We start from the raw sequence: 17,783 nt of genomic DNA on the forward strand, positions 1-17,783 counted from the left end.
AAATGACGCTGAAAATTCCGGTGTGGCAACAAACACAGCACAAGGCAGGCTTCGCCTAGCAACACAACAGCGGAAACCGAACCGTTTCGTAGCTTGGGCTCGAGGCTTCACTAAGCTCGAGTGAGTCAGTTGTGTTACGTAACGCACTCGCTCGTTCCCGCCTTAACTGATTGTAAACATTACTATCGTAAATAATATGTAAAAACATTGTTTTTCTTTATTTAGAAGTATATGATACAATATGAAATATGACATATGAAACCTTAAACTAAATCACTGTTTGACAAAAACTAGGTGCGAATATGAAAGCATCTGTCAATATTGAGAGAAATATGGTAATTCCATGATTACTACATAGACAAATTCATCATACAAGAAATAAAGATAGAAGCAACTGGATTGCGATTTATTAATATCTACCTAAAAACTAGTCTTTAAGTCAGTGAAATACAGATTGTAATGTCGTTTTCGGTAACCGAAGCAGTATTGATCCGGTGTGGTTCAAGCTGGCGGTGGGGTGTGTTCGGAGCAGCTTCAGGGGAGCTTCAGGCCGGCGTCGGCACCGCTCGCCCCACACCGGTGTTGTCACTTGGCAACAAAGGAAGGAGGTGTGTTAGAGTCCCGGAGCCAAGTTAGTCCCCCCGTGTATTCCGCTCAAGTAGTTTGATATCTTGTGTCAGTGGTGCCTATCGCTTTATTAACTGTCAAACTACCGTAACGTCAAAAGAAAACGGTAAGTATATTTTTCTTTTTAGTGAAATAGTTGTCAAGTTACATAGTGGGAAGTGCGTCATCAGAACCTATTCATTTCATATGTTGAGTAAATGTACTGTTAATTGAACGTAATTAATTATTTCTATCACTAAATAGTGGTATACATTACTTAATTATTAAGCATTTACATCATACTTATCTTTATTATATATTGTTTTACTCCCAAAACTTACCGCGCAACACTGAACGCAAGTGCGACGGACAAGATCAGAAATTGTTCATAGGAAGGAAAATTTTTCTTTTTGTTTTATGTTTTGTATACTTTCTGTTTAATGGAAATATTCGGAAATCTTTTCACTGAATTTAAGAGAATTGTCAATCGCTTAAATTCCTGGACATTTCAACAGGTGATGGCATATTTCATATAAGTTCGTCCATGATTAATGGTGTTTATAACTTTACAAGTATTTTCCTCTTGCGGCAAAGTTCAAGAGTCGCCCTTTTGTATTGACAATGGTGTTAAATCATGTTGTCTCTCTTTGAGTAAAGCGAGTGTAAATAATGTTGATCGTGTGGTGGCATCAGGAGAATTGGTTCGAGGCAACTGTGCTTGCATTAAGTAATTCATAATGTGTCAGACACTGTGGACTGATAACTGAGGAACTCTCGAGTGAGTGAAAGGTGTCCCGTTCACAAGAACGTAAGTGTTACTGTTTCATTATGTATGGAGTGAAATGCGTAAGAAATGAGTTTAAGAACGAAAAAAAGTTGTACATCTTAAGTTTACCATGTGTGAAGGTATATATCGTGGGTACATAAGTTTTAGTTAGTGATATATGTATTGGCAAAGAATAATGAAAATAGACATGTGTTAGATCATTTGTTTTAAGCAATTGTCTTATCTTTGTATGTTACTTTATGTTTCTAAGAGTCTGTTGTATGCGTTAACTTTCAAGGTTATGGGGTCAACCTCATCAAGTTTTCACCGTTACGGCTGAGGATCGGTTACATTACTACTCCCGCTGGAGTTAGAGTGAGGGATAGAGAACCTCGCGTGGTATTAGTAATGTAACCTGTCCATTATTAAGGCGCATGCTGGGCGCAAGGAGCTTCACTCACCCTACAGGAACGCCATCTAGCCATAGTATGCTAGGGTGTGGGTTAAGCACAATAACGTCACCCAGCCTCTACAGTGGTGTTGGCTGGTTAATCTTTATAAGGGATTGGGCTGTATATAAGTAACCTGAATCAGCCTTAACAAGGGTGTGGGTTGAATTAAAAAGGAACGTCATCTAGTCTTTACCTAGGCTTGGGTTGGGTATAAGTAACGTAGCCAGCCTTCACCAAGGTTTGGACTGTGTATAATGAACTTCTCTAGCCTTAACTTGAGCATGGGCTGGGTATGAAAATCTCACCCTCTAGGGTGTGGGCTAGGTATGTGGAACTTCACCCACCCTTCAACATGGTGTAGGTTTGGTATAAGGACTTTACTAGAATGCGAGAATGTAATTTTCACTTAGCCATGATTAGGATACGGGGTGGGTGAATGAAACCTTATACAAGCTTTCTCTGGTCAGAGCTGTGTATAAGGAACCTGATTGAAGCCTCTACTAGGGTGTGGATTGGATGTAAGTAAACTCACCCAGCCATTACTAGGGTGTGGGTTGGGTATAAAGAACCTCACACAACTTTCACAGTGGTGTGGGCTGTGTGTAAGGAACCTCACCCAACCTACTTTAGGGTGTGAGTTGGGTATAAGGAACCTCATCCAACGTTCACTGGGGTGTGGGCTGGGTATAAGGAACCTCCCCCAGCCTTCAGTAAGGTGTGGGCTGGATTTAAGGAACCTCCCCCAGCCTTCTCTAAGGTGTGGGCTGGATTTAAGGAACCTAAGCTAACCTTCATTGTGGTGTGGGCTGGGTACAAAGAACCTCACCCAAGCCTTAACTAGGATGTTGGCTGTATACATGGAACCACAACCAACCTTCAGTTGGGTGTGGGCTGGGTAGAAGGAACCTCACTTGGCCTTTAGTAGGGTGTGGGCTGGGTAGAAGGAATCTTATCCAGCTTTCAGTAGGTGTGGGCTAGATTTAAGAAACCTCACCAAGCCATCAGTAGGGTATGGACTGGATATATAGAAATGTACCTAAATTTCTCTAGGGTGTGGCCAGGGTATATGGAGCCTCACCCAGCCCACACCCTGGTGTGGGCTGGGTATAAGGAACCTCATCCAGCCCTCAGTAGGGTGTGGGCTGCATAAAAGAAACCTCATCCAACCTATACTAGGGTGTGAGCTGGGTATAAGGAACCTCACTCATCTTTAACTAGGATGTGTATTTGGTATACGGAACCTCAGTTATCCTTCACTAGGGAGTGGGCTGGATATAGGGAGATTAGGATAGGGAAACATTTGTAAATGTTGCCTTACTGGTCATAGAGCAAGATTTTATTTCACTGTCAATGTATGAATATGTCATAATGAGGGATCAACCACATTCAGAGATATGACATGCCTAACTTGCCTGGCCTATACTATCAGCTTCAGTATGTCTGGCCTTCACTGTTGGCTTTGGTATGTCTGACCCCATTACTTGCCTTTACCTTACTCTTGGCATTGGTATGTCTGACCCTGTAACTTGTCTGGCTTTACAAACATTTAGATTTTTTTAAGTTATTGCTTCTAAGGAAGGCAGTATTAATTTTTATCTGTTCAAGACTTGATCAAACAGCCATGCCTCAGACATTGTCAAAATTTCAGGACATTATTATATTGTAAAAATTATGCTGCCAGGCAGGAACTGTATCTAAATACATAGGAATCTATGTAGAACCAAATTTTTTATGCATTTTTGTATGTATAATAAAAAATATATAAATAAATAGATTATATATATATATATATATATATATTATATATATATATATATATATATATATATATATATATATATATATATATATATATATACCTCAGCGAGGTAGCGTTAAGAATAGAGGACTGGGCCTCTGAGGAAACATCCTCACCCGGCCCCCTTCTCTGTTCCTTCCTTTGAAAAAAAAAAAGGGGGGGGAAGATTTCCAGCCCCCCACTCCCTTCCCTTTTAGTCACCTTCTACGACACACAGGGAATATATATATGTATAGATATATAGATAGATAGATAGATAGATAGATAGATAGATAGATATATGAATACACATACACAGACATATACATAAATACACTTTCACAGATTCATACTTGCTTGCCTTCATTCAATCCGGGTGTTACCCCACCCCACAGGAAACAGCATCACTACCCTCTGCTTCAGTGATATAATTTCTCATGTAACCACATTAGTGCTGTCTGTTCTTTAGTAATTCTTAGATCAGTGTTACTTCCAGTTATCGCATTAAGGCTGATACCTGTAATACCTGATGATATCATTTGGTCATATACCCATTTGTATATTATTAAGTAGTGGATTTTAGGAAGCTAGTTGGATGTGAAATAAAAGCTTTGATTAGATTTACCTGTAATGGTGTTTGGAATGTAGATTGTTACAGCATTTCACATATGCTTGATTAACATTACACCAATTCTGTAAATTATACCAGTTCTATAGATTATGAAATTAACTTCAGCATTGTAGATAATTAATGGTCTGAGGGTGAAACAGTGTAACTCACACCTGCCTTGAATTTCCAGTACTTAACATTATGGGAAAGTTGTACATATTATTTTGACTTGTGTAAGTAAGTTGTGTATTTCACCCCTGCTATTTATGCTGCAGGAAAATATGGATGATGATGTGAAAGCTAGTATGCACAAGCATCGCCACACCACCTTGGAGCGCTTGGAGAAGTACATTTCAGAAAATCACTTCCAAGATGTTAACCTGCGGGGAAAGCTGTATCCCTTTTCTAAGGAAATTGATCGTGAGTACATTGGCTATTTAGTTAATAGTGTGTTTCAGCCAAAGACAATTTTAATAATTTGTATGACTTTTTGTTGCTCAAATGCTTTTGTAATGATGGCATACAGTTATCCATCCCCAGCATTTCATCTGTGTAATTGTCAAACTGTTCAGTAGTCTCAAATCCTTTTTTGTTTGAAGCAGAAACCTCTGTATAATGAAAAGATTTATTTCATATGAATTATATGATTATATATGATACAATAATTTTTTTAGAGATAGGAAACTTGAGTGAAAAGATTGATATCTGCTGTGTAAAAGAATTTATATTTTGAATACTAGATTATGACTATTTATTTATTTATTATACTTGATCACCGTTTCCCATGTCAGGAAGGTAGCACCAGGAAACAGACGAAGAATGGCCCATCCACTCGTATATATATATATTCGCCATTTCCTGCATTAGTGAGGCAGTGATAAAAACAGGACTGAGCCTTAGAGGGAAAATCCTCACTTGGCCCTCGTCTCTTCGTTGTTTTGGAAAAGCATAAACTGGAGGGAGGATTTCCAGGCCCCCGCTTCCTCCCCTTTTAGTCGCCTTTTATGACACGCAGGAAAATGTGGGAAGTATTCTTTCTCCCTATCCCCAGGGATAATATATATATATATATATATATATATATATATATATATATATATATATATATAAGTAATGTAAGGGTAAGAGAGATGTGTGGAAATAAAAAGAGCGTGGTTGAGAGAGCAGAAGAGGGTGTTTTGAAATGATTTGGGCATATGGAGAGAATGAGTGAGGAAAGATTGACCAAGAGGATATATGTGTCGGAGGTGGAGGGAACGAGGAGAAGTGGGAGACGAAATTGGAGGTGGAAAGATGGAGTGAAAAAGATTTTGAGTGATCGGGGCCTGAACATGCAGGAGGGTGAAAGGAGGGCAAGGAATAGAGTGAATTGGATCGATGTGGTATACCCCCTCCCCCCCTCATGTGTGCGAGGTAGCGCTAGGAAAAGACAACAAAGGCCCCATTCATTCACACTCAGTCTCTAGCTGTCATGTAATAATGCACCAAAACCACAACTACCTTTCCACATCCAGGCCCCACACAATTTTCCATGGTTTATCCCAGACGCTTCACATGCCCAGGTTCAATCCATTGACAGCACGTCAACCCCGGTATACCACATCATTCCAATTCACTCTATTCCTTGCACACCTCTCACCCTCCTGCATGTTCAGGCCCCGATCACTCAAAATCTTTTTCACTCCATCTTTCCACCTCCAATTTGGTCTCCCACTTCTCATTCCCTCCACCTCTGACACATATATCCTCTTGGTCAATCTTTCCTCACTCATTCTGTCCATGTGACCAAACCATTTCAAAACACCCTCTTCGACTCTCTCAACCACACTCTTTTTATTTCCACACATCTCTCTTACCCATACATTACTTACTTGATCAAACCACCTCACACCACATATTGTCCTCAAACATCTCATTTCCAGCACATCCACCCTCCTGCGCACAACTCTATCCATAGCCCACACCTCGCAACCATACAACATTGTTGGAACCACTATTCCTTCAAACATAGCCATTTTTGCTTTCTGAGATAATGTTCTCGACTTCCACACATTTTTCAAGGCTCCCAGAATTTTTGCCCCCTCCCCCACCCTATGATTCGCTTCCGCTTCCATGGTTCCATCCACTGCCAAATCCACTCCCAGATATCTAAAACACTTCACTTCCTCCAGTTTATCTCCATGCAAACTTACCTCCCAGTTGACTTGACCCTCAACCCTACTGTACCTAATAACCTTGCTCTTATTCACATTTACTCTCAACTTTCTTCTCTCACACACCTTACCAAACTCAGTCACCAGCTTCTGCAGTTTTTCACATGAATCATCCACAAGCGCTGTATCATCAGCGAACAACAACTGACTCACTTCCCAAGCTCTCTCATCCACAACAGACTGCATACTTGCCCCTCTTTCCAAAACTCTTGCATTCACCTCCCTAACAACCCCATCCATAAACAAATTAAACAACCATGGAGACATCACACACCCCTGCTGCAAACCTACATTCACTGGGAAACAATCACTTTCCTCTCTTCCTACACATACACATGCCTTACATCCTCGATAAAAACTTTTCACTGCTTCTAACAACTTGCCTCCCACACCGTATATTCCTAATACCTTCCATAGAGCATCTATCATTTCTATCATATTCCTTCTCCAGATCCATAAATGCTACATACAAATCCATTTGCTTTTCTAAGTATTTCTCACGTATATTTTTCAAAGCAAACACCTGATCCACACATCCTCTACCAATTCTGAAACCACACTGCTCTTCCCCAATCTGATGCTCTGTACATGCCTTCACCCTCTCAATCAATACCCTCCCATATAATTTACCAGGAATACTCAACAAACTTATACCTCTGTAATTTGAGCACTCTTATCCCGTTTGCCTTTGTACAGTGGCACTATGCAAGCATTCCGCCAATCCTCAGGCACCTCACCATGAATCATACATACATTAAATAACCTTACCAACCAGTCAACAATACAGTCACCCCCTTTTTTAATAAATTCCACTGCAATACCATCCAAACCCGCTGCCTTGCTGGCTTTCATCTCTGCAAAGCTTTTACTACCTCTTCTCTGTTTACCAAATCATTTTCCCTCACCCTCTCACTTTGCATACCACCTCGACCAAAACACCCTATATCTGCCGCTCTATCATCAAACACATTCAACAAACCTTCAAAATACTCACTCCATCTCCTTCTCACATCCCCACTACTTGTTATCACCTCCTCATTATCTTCCTTCACTGAAGTTCCCATTTGCTCCCTTGTCTAACGCACTTTATTTACCTCCTTCCAAAACATCTTTTTATTCTCCCTAAAATTTAATGATACTCTCTCACCCCAGCTATCATTTGCCCTCTTTTTCACCTCTTGCACCTTTCTCTTGACCTCCTGCCTCTCTTTTTTTTTTTTAATTTTCCAAAAGAAGGAACAGAGGGGGCCAGGTGAGGATATTCCAAAAAAGGCCCAGTCCTCTGTTCTTAACGCTACCTCGCTAACGCGGGAAATGGCGAATAGTTTAAAAAAAAATATATATATATATATATTATCCCTGGGGATAGGGGAGAAAGAATATTTCCCACGTACTCCCTGCGTGTCGTAGAAGGCGACTAAAAAGGGAGGGAGCGGGTGGCTGGAAATCCTCCCCTCTTTTTTTTTTATTTTCCAAAAGAAGGAACAGAGAAGGGGGCCAGGTGAGGATATTCCCTCAAAGGCCCAGTCCTTTGTTCTTAACGCTACCTCGCTGACACGGGAAATGGCAAATAGTATGAAAGAAGAAAGAAAGAATATATATATATATATATATATATATATATATATATATATATATATATATATATAGGGTGGGGGAGGGGGCGAAAATCCTGGGGGCCTTGAAGAATGTGTGGAAGTCGAGAACATTATCTCGGAAAGCAAAAATGGGTATGTTTGAAGGAATAGTGGTTCCAACAATGTTATATGGTTGCGAGGCATGGGCTATGGATAGAGTTGTGCGCAGGAGGATGGATGTGCTGGAAATGAGATGTTTGAGGACAATGTGTGGTGTGAGGTAGTTTGATCGAGTGAGTAACGTAAGAGTAAGAGAGATGTGTGGAAATAAAAAGAGCGTGGTTGAGAGAGCAGAAGAGGGTGTTTTGAAGTGGTTTGGGCACATGGAGAGGATGAGTGAGGAAAGATTGACCAAGAGGATATATGTGTCGGAGGTGGAGGGAACAAGGAGAAGAGGGAGACCAAATTGGAGGTGGAAAGATGGAGTGAAAAAGATTTTGTGTGATCGGGGCCTGAACATGCAGGAGGGTGAAAGGAGGGCAAGGAATAGAGTGAATTGGAGCGATGTGGTATACCGGGGTTGACGTGCTGTCAGTGGATTGAAGCAGGGCATGTGAAGTGTCTGGGGTAAACCATGGAAAGCTGTGTAGGTATGTATATTTGCGTGTGTGGACGTATGTATATACATGTGTATGGGGGGGTTGGGCCATTTCCTTCGTCTGTTTCCTTGCGCTACCTCGCAAACGCGGGAGACAGCGACAAAGTATAAAAAAAAAAAAATATATATATATATATATATATATATATATATATATATATATATATTATCCCTGGGGATAGGGGAGAAAGAATACTTCCCACGTATTCCCTACGTGTCGTAGAAGGCGACTAAAAGGGGAGGGAGTGGGTGGCTGGAAATCCTCCCCTCTCTTTTTTTTTAATTTTCCAAAAGAAGGAACAGAGAAGGGGGCCAGGTGAGGATTTTCCCTCTAAGGCCCAGTCCTCTGTTCTTAACGCTACCTCGCAAATGCGGGAAATGGCGAATAGTATGAAAAAAAAAAAAAAAAAAAATATATATATATATATATATATATATATATATATATATCAAGGCTCCCAAAATTTTCGCCCCCTCCCCCACCCTATGATCCACTTCCGCTTCCATGGTTCCATCCGCTGACAGATCCACTCCCAGATATCTAAAACACTTCACTTCCTCCAGTTTTTCTCCATTCAAACTCACCTCCCAATTGACTTGACCCTCAACCCTACTGTACCTAATAACCTTGCTCTTATTCACATTTACTCTTAAATTTCTTCTTCCACACACTTTACCAAACTCAGTCACCAGCTTCTGCAGTTTCTCACATGAATCAGCCACCAGCGCTGTATCATCAGCGAACAACAACTGACTCACTTCCCAAGCTCTCTCATCCCCAACAGACTTCATACTTGCCCCTCTTTCCAGGACTCTTGCATTTACCTCCCTAACAACCCCATCCATAAACAAATTAAACAACCATGGAGACATCACACACCCCTGCCGCAAACCTACATTCACTGAGAACCAATCACTTTCCTCTCTTCCTACACGTACACATGCCTTACATCCTCGATAAAAACTTTTCACTGCTTCTAACAACTTGCCTCCCACACCATATATTCTTAATACCTTCCACAGAGCATCTCTATCAACTCTATCATATGCCTTCTCCAGATCCATAAATGCTACATACAAATCCATTTGCTTTTCTAAGTATTTCTCACATACATTCTTCAAAGCAAACACCTGATCCACACATCCTCTACCACTTCTGAAACCACACTGCTCTTCCCCAATCTGATGCTCTGTACATGCCTTCACCCTCTCAATCAATACCCTCCCATATAATTTACCAGGAATACTCAACAAACTTATACCTCTGTAATTTGAGCACTCACTCTTATCCCCTTTGCCTTTGTACAATGGCACTATGCACGCATTCCGCCAATCCTCAGGCACCTCACCATGAGTCATACATACATTAAATAACCTTACCAACCAGTCAACAATAGTCACCCCCTTTTTTAATAAATTCCACTGCAATACCATCCAAACCTGCTGCCTTGCCGGCTTTCATCTTCCGCAAAGCTTTCACTACCTCTTCTCTGTTTACCAAATCATTATCCCTAACCCTCTCACTTTGCACACCACCTCGACCAAAACACCCTATATCTGCCATGTGTACGTGTAGGAAGAGAGGAAAGTGATTGGTTCTCAGTGAATGTAGGTTTGCGGCAGGGGTGTGTGATGTCTCCATGGTTGTTTAATTTGTTTATGGATGGAGTTGTTAGGGAGGTAAATGCAAGAGTTTTAGAAAGAGGGGCAAGTATGAAGTCTGTTGGGGATGAGAGAGCTTGGGAAGTGAGTCAGTTGTTGTTCGCTGATGATACAGCGCTGGTGGCTGATTCATGTGAGAAACTGCAGAAGCTGGTGACTGAGTTTGGTAAATGTGTGGAAGAAGAAAGTTAAGAGTAAATGTGAATAAGAGCAAGGTTATTAGGTACAGTAGGGTTGAGGGTCAAGTCAATTGGGAGGTGAGTTTGAATGGAGAAAAACTGGAGGAAGTGAAGTGTTTTAGATATCTGGGAGTGGATCTGGCAGCGGATGGAACCATGGAATCGGAAGTGGATCATAGGGTGGGGGAGGGGGCGAAAATTCTGGGGGCCTTGAAGAATGTGTGGAAGTCGAGAACATTATCTCGGAAAGCAAAAATGGGTATGTTTGAAGGAATAGTGGTTCCAACAATGTTGTATGGTTGCGAGGCGTGGGCTATGGATAGAGTTGTGGGCAGGAGGATGGATGTGCTGGAAATGAGATGTTTGAGGACAATGTGTGGTGTGAGGTGGTTTGATCGAGTGAGTAACGTAAGGGTAAGAGAGATGTGTGGAAATAAAAAGAGCGTGGTTGAGAGAGCAGAAGAGGGTGTTTTGAAGTGTTTTGGGCACATGGAGAGAATGAGTGAGGAAAGATTGACCAAGAGGATATATGTGTCGGAGGTGGAGGGAACGAGGAGAAGAGGGAGACCAAATTGGAGGTGGAAAGATGGAGTGAAAAAGATTTTGTGTGATTGGGGCCTGAACATGCAGGAGGGTGAAAGGAGGGCAAGGAATAGAGTGAATTGGAGCGATGTGGTATACCGGGGTTGACGTGCTGTCATTGGATTGAACCAGGGCATGTGAAGCATCTGGGGTAAACCATGGAAAGTTCTGTGGGGCCTGGATGTGGAAAGGTAGCTGTGGTTTTGGTGCATTATTACATGACAGCTAGAGACTGAGTGTGAATGAATGTGGCCTTTGGTGTCTTTTCCTAGCGCTACCTCGCACACATGAGGGGGGAGGGGGTTGTTATTCCATGTGTGGCGAGGTGGCGATGGGAACAAATAAAGGCAGACAGTATGAATTATCTACATGTGTATATATGTATATGTCTGTGTGTGTATATATATGTGTACATTGAAATGTATAGGTATGTATATTTGCTTGTGTGGACGTGTATGTATATACATGTGTATGTGGGCGGGTTGGGCCATTCTTTTGTCTGTTTCCTTGCGCTACTTCGCTAACGCGGGATACAGCGACAGAGCAAAATAAAATAAAATAAATAATCTTCTCTTCCAAACTATTCCCCATTCCCCGCATAAGCAAGGTAGCGTTAAGAACAGAGGACTAGGCCTCTGAGGGAATATCCTCACCTGGCCCCCTTCTCGTTTCCTTCTTTTGGAAAATTAAAAAAAAAAAGGGGAGGATTTCCAGCCCCCCGCTCCCTCCCCTTTTAGTCGCCTTCTACGACATGCAGGGAATACGTGGGGAGTATTCTTTCTCCCCTCGCAAACGCGGGAGACCGGCAAAAATATATATATATATATATATATATATATATATATATATATATATTATCCCTGGGGATAGGGGATTAAGAATACTTCCCACGTATTCCCTGCGTGTCGTAGAAGGCGACTAAAAGGGGAGGGAGCGGGGGGCTGGAAATCCTCCCCTCTCGGTTTTTTTTTAATTTTCCAAAAGAAGGAACAGAGAATTGGGCCAGGTGAGGGTATTCCCTCAAAGGCCCAGTCCTCTGTTCTTAACGCTACCTCGCTAATGCGGGAAATGGCGAATAGTTTGAAAAAAAAAAAAAAAAAAAAAAAAAAATATATATATATATATATATATATATATGTATATATATATATTTTTTTTTTGCTTTGTCGCTGTCTCCCGCGTTTGCGAGGTAGCGCAAGGAAACAGACGAAAGAAATGGCCCAACCCACCCCCATACACATGTATATACATACGTCCACACACGCAAATATACATACCTACACAGCTTTCCATGGTTTACCCAGACGCTTCACATGCCTTGATTCAATCCACTGACAGCATGTCAACCCCGGTATACCGCATCGCTCCAATTCACTCTATTCCTTGCCCTCCTTTCACCCTCCTGCATGTTCAGGCCCCGATCACACGAAATCTTTTTCACTCCATCTTTCCACCTCCAATTTGGTCTCCCTCTTCTCCTCGTTCCCTCCACCTCCGACACATATATCCTCTTGGTCAATCTTTCCTCACTCATTCTCTCCATGTGCCCGAACCATTTCAAAACACCCTCTTCTGCTCTCTCAAAAACGCTCTTTTTATTTCCACACATCTCTCTTACCCTTACGTTACTTACTCGATCCAACCACCACACACCACACATTGTCCTCAAACATCTCATTTCCAGCACATCCATCCTCCTGCGCACAACTCTATCCATAGCCCACGCCTCGCAACCATACAACATTGTTGGAACCACTATTCCTTCAAACATAGCCATTTTTGCTTTCCGAGATAATGTTCTCGACTTCCACACGTTTTTCAAGGCTCCCAGAATTTTCGCCCCCTCCCCTACCCCTTCCACTGGTATTGCAGTGGAATTTATTAAAAAAGGGGGTGACTGTATTGTTGACTGGTTGGTAAGGTTATTTAATGTATGTATGACTCATGGTGAGGTGCCTGAGGATTGGCGGAATGCGTGCATAGTGCCATTGTACAAAGGCAAAGGGGATAAGAGTGAGTGCTCAAATTACAGAGGTATAAGTTTGTTGAGTATTCCTGGTAAATTATATGGGAGGATTTTGATTGAGAGGGTGAAGGCATGTACAGAGCATCAGATTGGGGAAGAGCAGTGTGGTTTCAGAAGTGGTAGAGGATGTGTGGATCAGGTGTTTGCTTTGAAGAATGTATGTGAGAAATACTTAGAAAAGCATATGGATTTGTATGTAGCATTTATGGATCTGGAGAAGGCATATGATAGAGTTGATAGAGATGCTCTGTGGAAGGTATTAAGAATATATGGTGTGGGAGGCAAGTTGTTAGAAGCAGTGAAAAGTTTTTATTGAGGATGTAAGGCATGTGTACGTGTAGGAAGAGAGGAAAGTGATTGGTTCTCAGTGAATGTAGGTTTGCGGCAGGGGTGTGTGATGTCTCCATGGTTGTTTAATTTGTTTATGGAAGGGGTTGTTAGGGAGGTGAATGCAAGAGTTTTGGAAAGAGGGGCAAGTATGAAGTCTGTTGGGGATGAGAGAGCTTGGGAAGTGACTCAGTCGTTGTTCGCTGATGATACAGTGCTGGTGGCTGATTCATGTGAGAAACTGCAGAAGCTGGTGACTGAGTTTGGTAAAGTGTGTGAAAGAAGAAAGTTAAGATTAAATGTGAATAAGAGCAAGGTTATTAGGTACAGTAGGGTTGAGGGTCGGGTCAATTGGGAGGTAAGTTTGAATGGAGAAAAACTTGAGGAAGTAAAGTGTTTTAGATATCTGGTAGTGGATCTGGCAGCGGATGGAACCATGGAAGCGGAAGTGGATCATAGGGTGGGGGAGGGGGCGAAAATCCTGGGAGCCTTGAAGAATGTGTGGAAGTTGAGAACATTATCTCGGAAAGCAAAAATGGGTATGTTTGAAGGAATAGTGGTTCCAACAATGTTGTATGGTTGCGAGGCATGGGCTATGGATAGAGTTGTGCGCAGGAGGATGGATGTGCTGGAAATGAGATGTTTGAGGACAATGTGTGGTATGAGGTGGTTTGATCGAGTAAGTAACGTAAGGGTAAGAGAGATGTGTGGAAATAAAAAGAGCGTGGTTGAGAGAGCAGAATAGGGTGTTTTGAAATGGTTTGGGCACATGGAGAGAATGAGTGAGGAAAGATTGACCAAGAGGATATGTGTGTCAGAGGTGGAGGGAACGAGGAGAAGTGGGAGACCAAATTGGAGGTGGAAAGATGGAGTGAAAAAGATTTTGTGTGATCGGGGCCTGAACATGCAGGAGGGTGAAAGGCATGCAAGGAATAGAGTTAATTGGATCGATGTGGTATACCAGGGTATATATACACACACACACACACACACACACACACACACACACACACACACTTAAATGCTCATACACTGGAGATCTTCTTAAATTGGAAATGAGAGATGAGATATTGGGAGAGGTTAGGTGCTCGTAAGATGCCCACAATGGAAAATAGAAGTCAAAAGAGTAAGGGAAGATTTAATTTTAACCTTCAGAATTGTGATCCAATTCAGCAGTATGGAGAATGAATGTTTCTTTGAAAGATGCAAAGAGAGGGGGCATCCAGAAGTCATAGCAAGAATTAATCAAGAAATTCATTACAGAATATGTAAAGAAGTACTGGAGTACTGTATTAAAGGTACAGATATACCTTGGTCCTGTGTTTAGTGGCAGGGTTATGATTTGAATTTTACCCCTAGAGCGGCTACTTTATTGTGTATTCCTACCCATCCTGTGGGCAGTGGTGCAAGAGATGTTCCTAGAGGTCTGTTATTTGTACATCATTATATGAGCCTGTGGAATCCATGTCATAAAGACAAGTTTGTTCCTAATAAAGAATTTCCCCTCGCTAACTCTAATGTGTGGACTATGCCTAAATCAACATAGCTTATCATTAATAGACTACACTCTCTTAAATGTAAATTAGACTATTTAATGAAAGCTTACAGAAAAAGGTTACTGAAAAACATTATGAGGACTTTGCTATGCCTACTAGTCTCTGCCCCTCTCTAAAATGCCTGAGAACCTCAAATTTGATATTAAGTGATGGGGTTTTCCTGCACTGGTACTTCTTTGCACACTGCCACCTTTTTACTTTATGAGTACATATTAGAATGGATGCACTTACTTTCTAAGGTAAGAATATTCAATGGAAGCATTGGGTAGAAGTTGTAGGTTGGAACGTTATGGAGAAATATTAGAGAGACACACTAGGTAAAAGTAGCTGGTAGGAAAATTTGGTAGGGATCTTTGAAAACACTGCACAAGAGTTGCCAGTTAAAGGTGAAGCACTAAAGGTTAAAGAAGCAACATAAGTTCACTAATTAAGGAGACTCTTTTGCAGTGGCTACCCCTTGAGGTAATTCTTGATGGGAATGAGCACTAGAGACATAGATAAACAGATAGATGGTACACAAGTGTCACTCTTCCATCTGTGCTCTGGACATCACCCAACCCTACAACACTGCATATACCATATCACCATATACTGTGTTATGTTCGCAGTAAAGGATAGAAGAGCTAAAGAATTCTATTTGAAAATTATGAATCGTACTTTTGTCTCCAAAACCTGCTTTTTTTTTTTCTTTTCCCTCCTCCATATATATGAAGACCTTTTGTATGTAACTGTTGGTGTATCACTTATTATCAAAATGTAGTTATTCTTGTACATATAACTTGGTTCTTCAGCTGAATGTTATCAATTTTTGGTATGTTTATTTTAGATATAGTATTATAGGCTTTTATGGTACATAATTTTTATCTTGTTCATTTCAAGGCCTTTACCACTGGAGTATGCCTGATGGACAGGGTGCATGGGAACAGTGGTCCTTTCGGCAAGTGATCACTCAGGACTTCAGGCCTGCAAATATTGGAGAATCCTTTGGACCCTTGTGGAGTACTCATTGGTTTAGGGTTTGTATGATTTCTCTTCAATAAAACTAGCATCATTTTGATACTTTTCAGATCTTAGCTGCTACTTAAGATAGCCAGATTTTCTCTCTTTTTCTGAATCTGCTTGTTGTACTGTTATTTATGTTTCATTTACTACAGGTTTCTGAATAATTCAACCTTCTCAGCAAAGGTTTGGAAACCAAAAACAGACATTTTATAAGTTGTTGATTAATGTTTTGTAAGCTGATAATGATACTGTTTGAGAGTGCACTATTTAGCAAATATAATACCAAAATGATTTTCCACAGATTGAGGTAACGATACCAGATTCATGGAAAGGTCAGCAGGTTTGGTTAAGATGGAACAGCCAGGCTGAGGCAATGTTGTGGAGCATGAATGGTGAACCCCTTCAGGTTAGTCCCTCTTTTTTTTTTTTTTTTTCCAGTTAATGGTATTTTATGTATACTTCCCACGTATTCCCTGCGTGTCGTAGAAGGCGACTAAAAGGGAAGGGAGTGGGGGGCTGGAAATCGTCCCTTCTCGTTTTTTTTTTTTCTCCAAAGGAAGGAACAGAGAAGGGGGCCGGATGAGGATGTTTCCTCAGAGGCCCAGTCCTCAGTTCTTAACGCTACCTCGCTGAGGCGGGAAATGGCGAATTGTATGAAAGATATATATATATATATATATATATATATATATATATATTACTTTTTTTATTTTGCTTTGTCGCTGTCTCCTGCGTTAGCAAGGTAGTGCAAGGAAACAGACGAAAGAAATGGCCCAACCCACCCACATACACATGTATATACATACACGTCCACACACGCAAATATACATACCTATACATCTCAATGTACACATATATATATATACCCACACAAACATATACATATATACACTTGTACATAATTCCTACTGTCTGCCTTTATTTATTCCCATCGCCACCTCGCCACACATGGAATAACAACCCCCTCCCCCCTCATGTGTGCGAGGTAGCACTAGGAAAAGACAACAATGGCCCCATTCGTTCACACTCAGTCTCTAGCTGTCATGTAATAATGCACCGAAACCACAGCTCCCTTTCCACATCCAGGCCCCACAGAACTTTCCATGGTTTACCCCAGACTCTATTCCTTGCATGCCTTTCACCCTCCTGCATGTTCAGGCCCCGATCACTCAAAATCTTTTTCACTCCATCTTTCCACCTCCAATTTGGTCTCCCACTTCTCCTCGTTCCCTCCACCTCTGCCACATATATCCTCTTGGTCAATCTTTCCTCACTTATTCTCTCCATGTGACCAAACCATTTCAAAACACCCTCTTCTGCTCACTCAACCATACTCTTTTTATTTCCACACATCTCTCTTACCCTTACATTACTTACTCGATCAAACCACCTCACACCACACATTGTCCTCAAACATCTCATTTCCAGCACATCCACCCTCCTGCGCACAACTCTATCCATAGCCCACGCCTTGCAACCATACAACATTGTTGGAACCACTATTCTTTCAAACAACCCATTTTTCCCTTCCTAGATAATGTTCTCAACTTCCAAACATTCTTCAAGGCTCCCAGAATTTTCGCCCCCTCCCCCACCCTATGATTCACATCCGCTTCCATGGTTCCATCCGCTGCCAGATCCACTCCCAGATATCTAAAACACTTTACTTCCTCCAGTTTTTCTCCATTCAAACTTTTTTATTTATTTATTTTGCTTTGTCGCTGTCTCCCGCGTTTGCGAGGTAGCGCAAGGAAACAGACGAAAGAAATGGCCCAACCCACCCCCATACA

At 41.5% G+C, this 17,783-nt stretch overlaps 1 protein-coding gene across 2 annotated transcripts in view; it reads left to right on the forward strand.

Annotated features, from left to right (window-relative positions):
- The first annotated feature begins 566 nt into the window (after positions 1–566).
- Positions 567–17,783, forward strand: part of LOC139755427 (alpha-mannosidase 2C1-like) — an 87,911-nt gene continuing 70,694 nt past the window's right edge. Inside the window, exons 1-4 of one of the 2 annotated variants that reach the window (XM_071673729.1) lie at positions 567–733; positions 4,487–4,631; positions 15,871–16,007; positions 16,295–16,399. In XM_071673729.1, coding sequence (XP_071529830.1) covers positions 4,493–4,631; positions 15,871–16,007; positions 16,295–16,399 — 381 coding nt within the window. In that variant the 5' untranslated portion in view covers positions 567–733; positions 4,487–4,492. Of the gene's footprint in view, positions 734–1,355; positions 1,415–4,486; positions 4,632–15,870; positions 16,008–16,294; positions 16,400–17,783 lie in introns of those variants that run through there. The other variant, XM_071673737.1, reaches the window with a different exon arrangement.

Source organism: Panulirus ornatus, chromosome 2 (assembly GCF_036320965.1).
Source record: "Panulirus ornatus isolate Po-2019 chromosome 2, ASM3632096v1, whole genome shotgun sequence".
NCBI classification, from domain to species: Eukaryota; Metazoa; Arthropoda; class Malacostraca; order Decapoda; family Palinuridae; genus Panulirus; species Panulirus ornatus.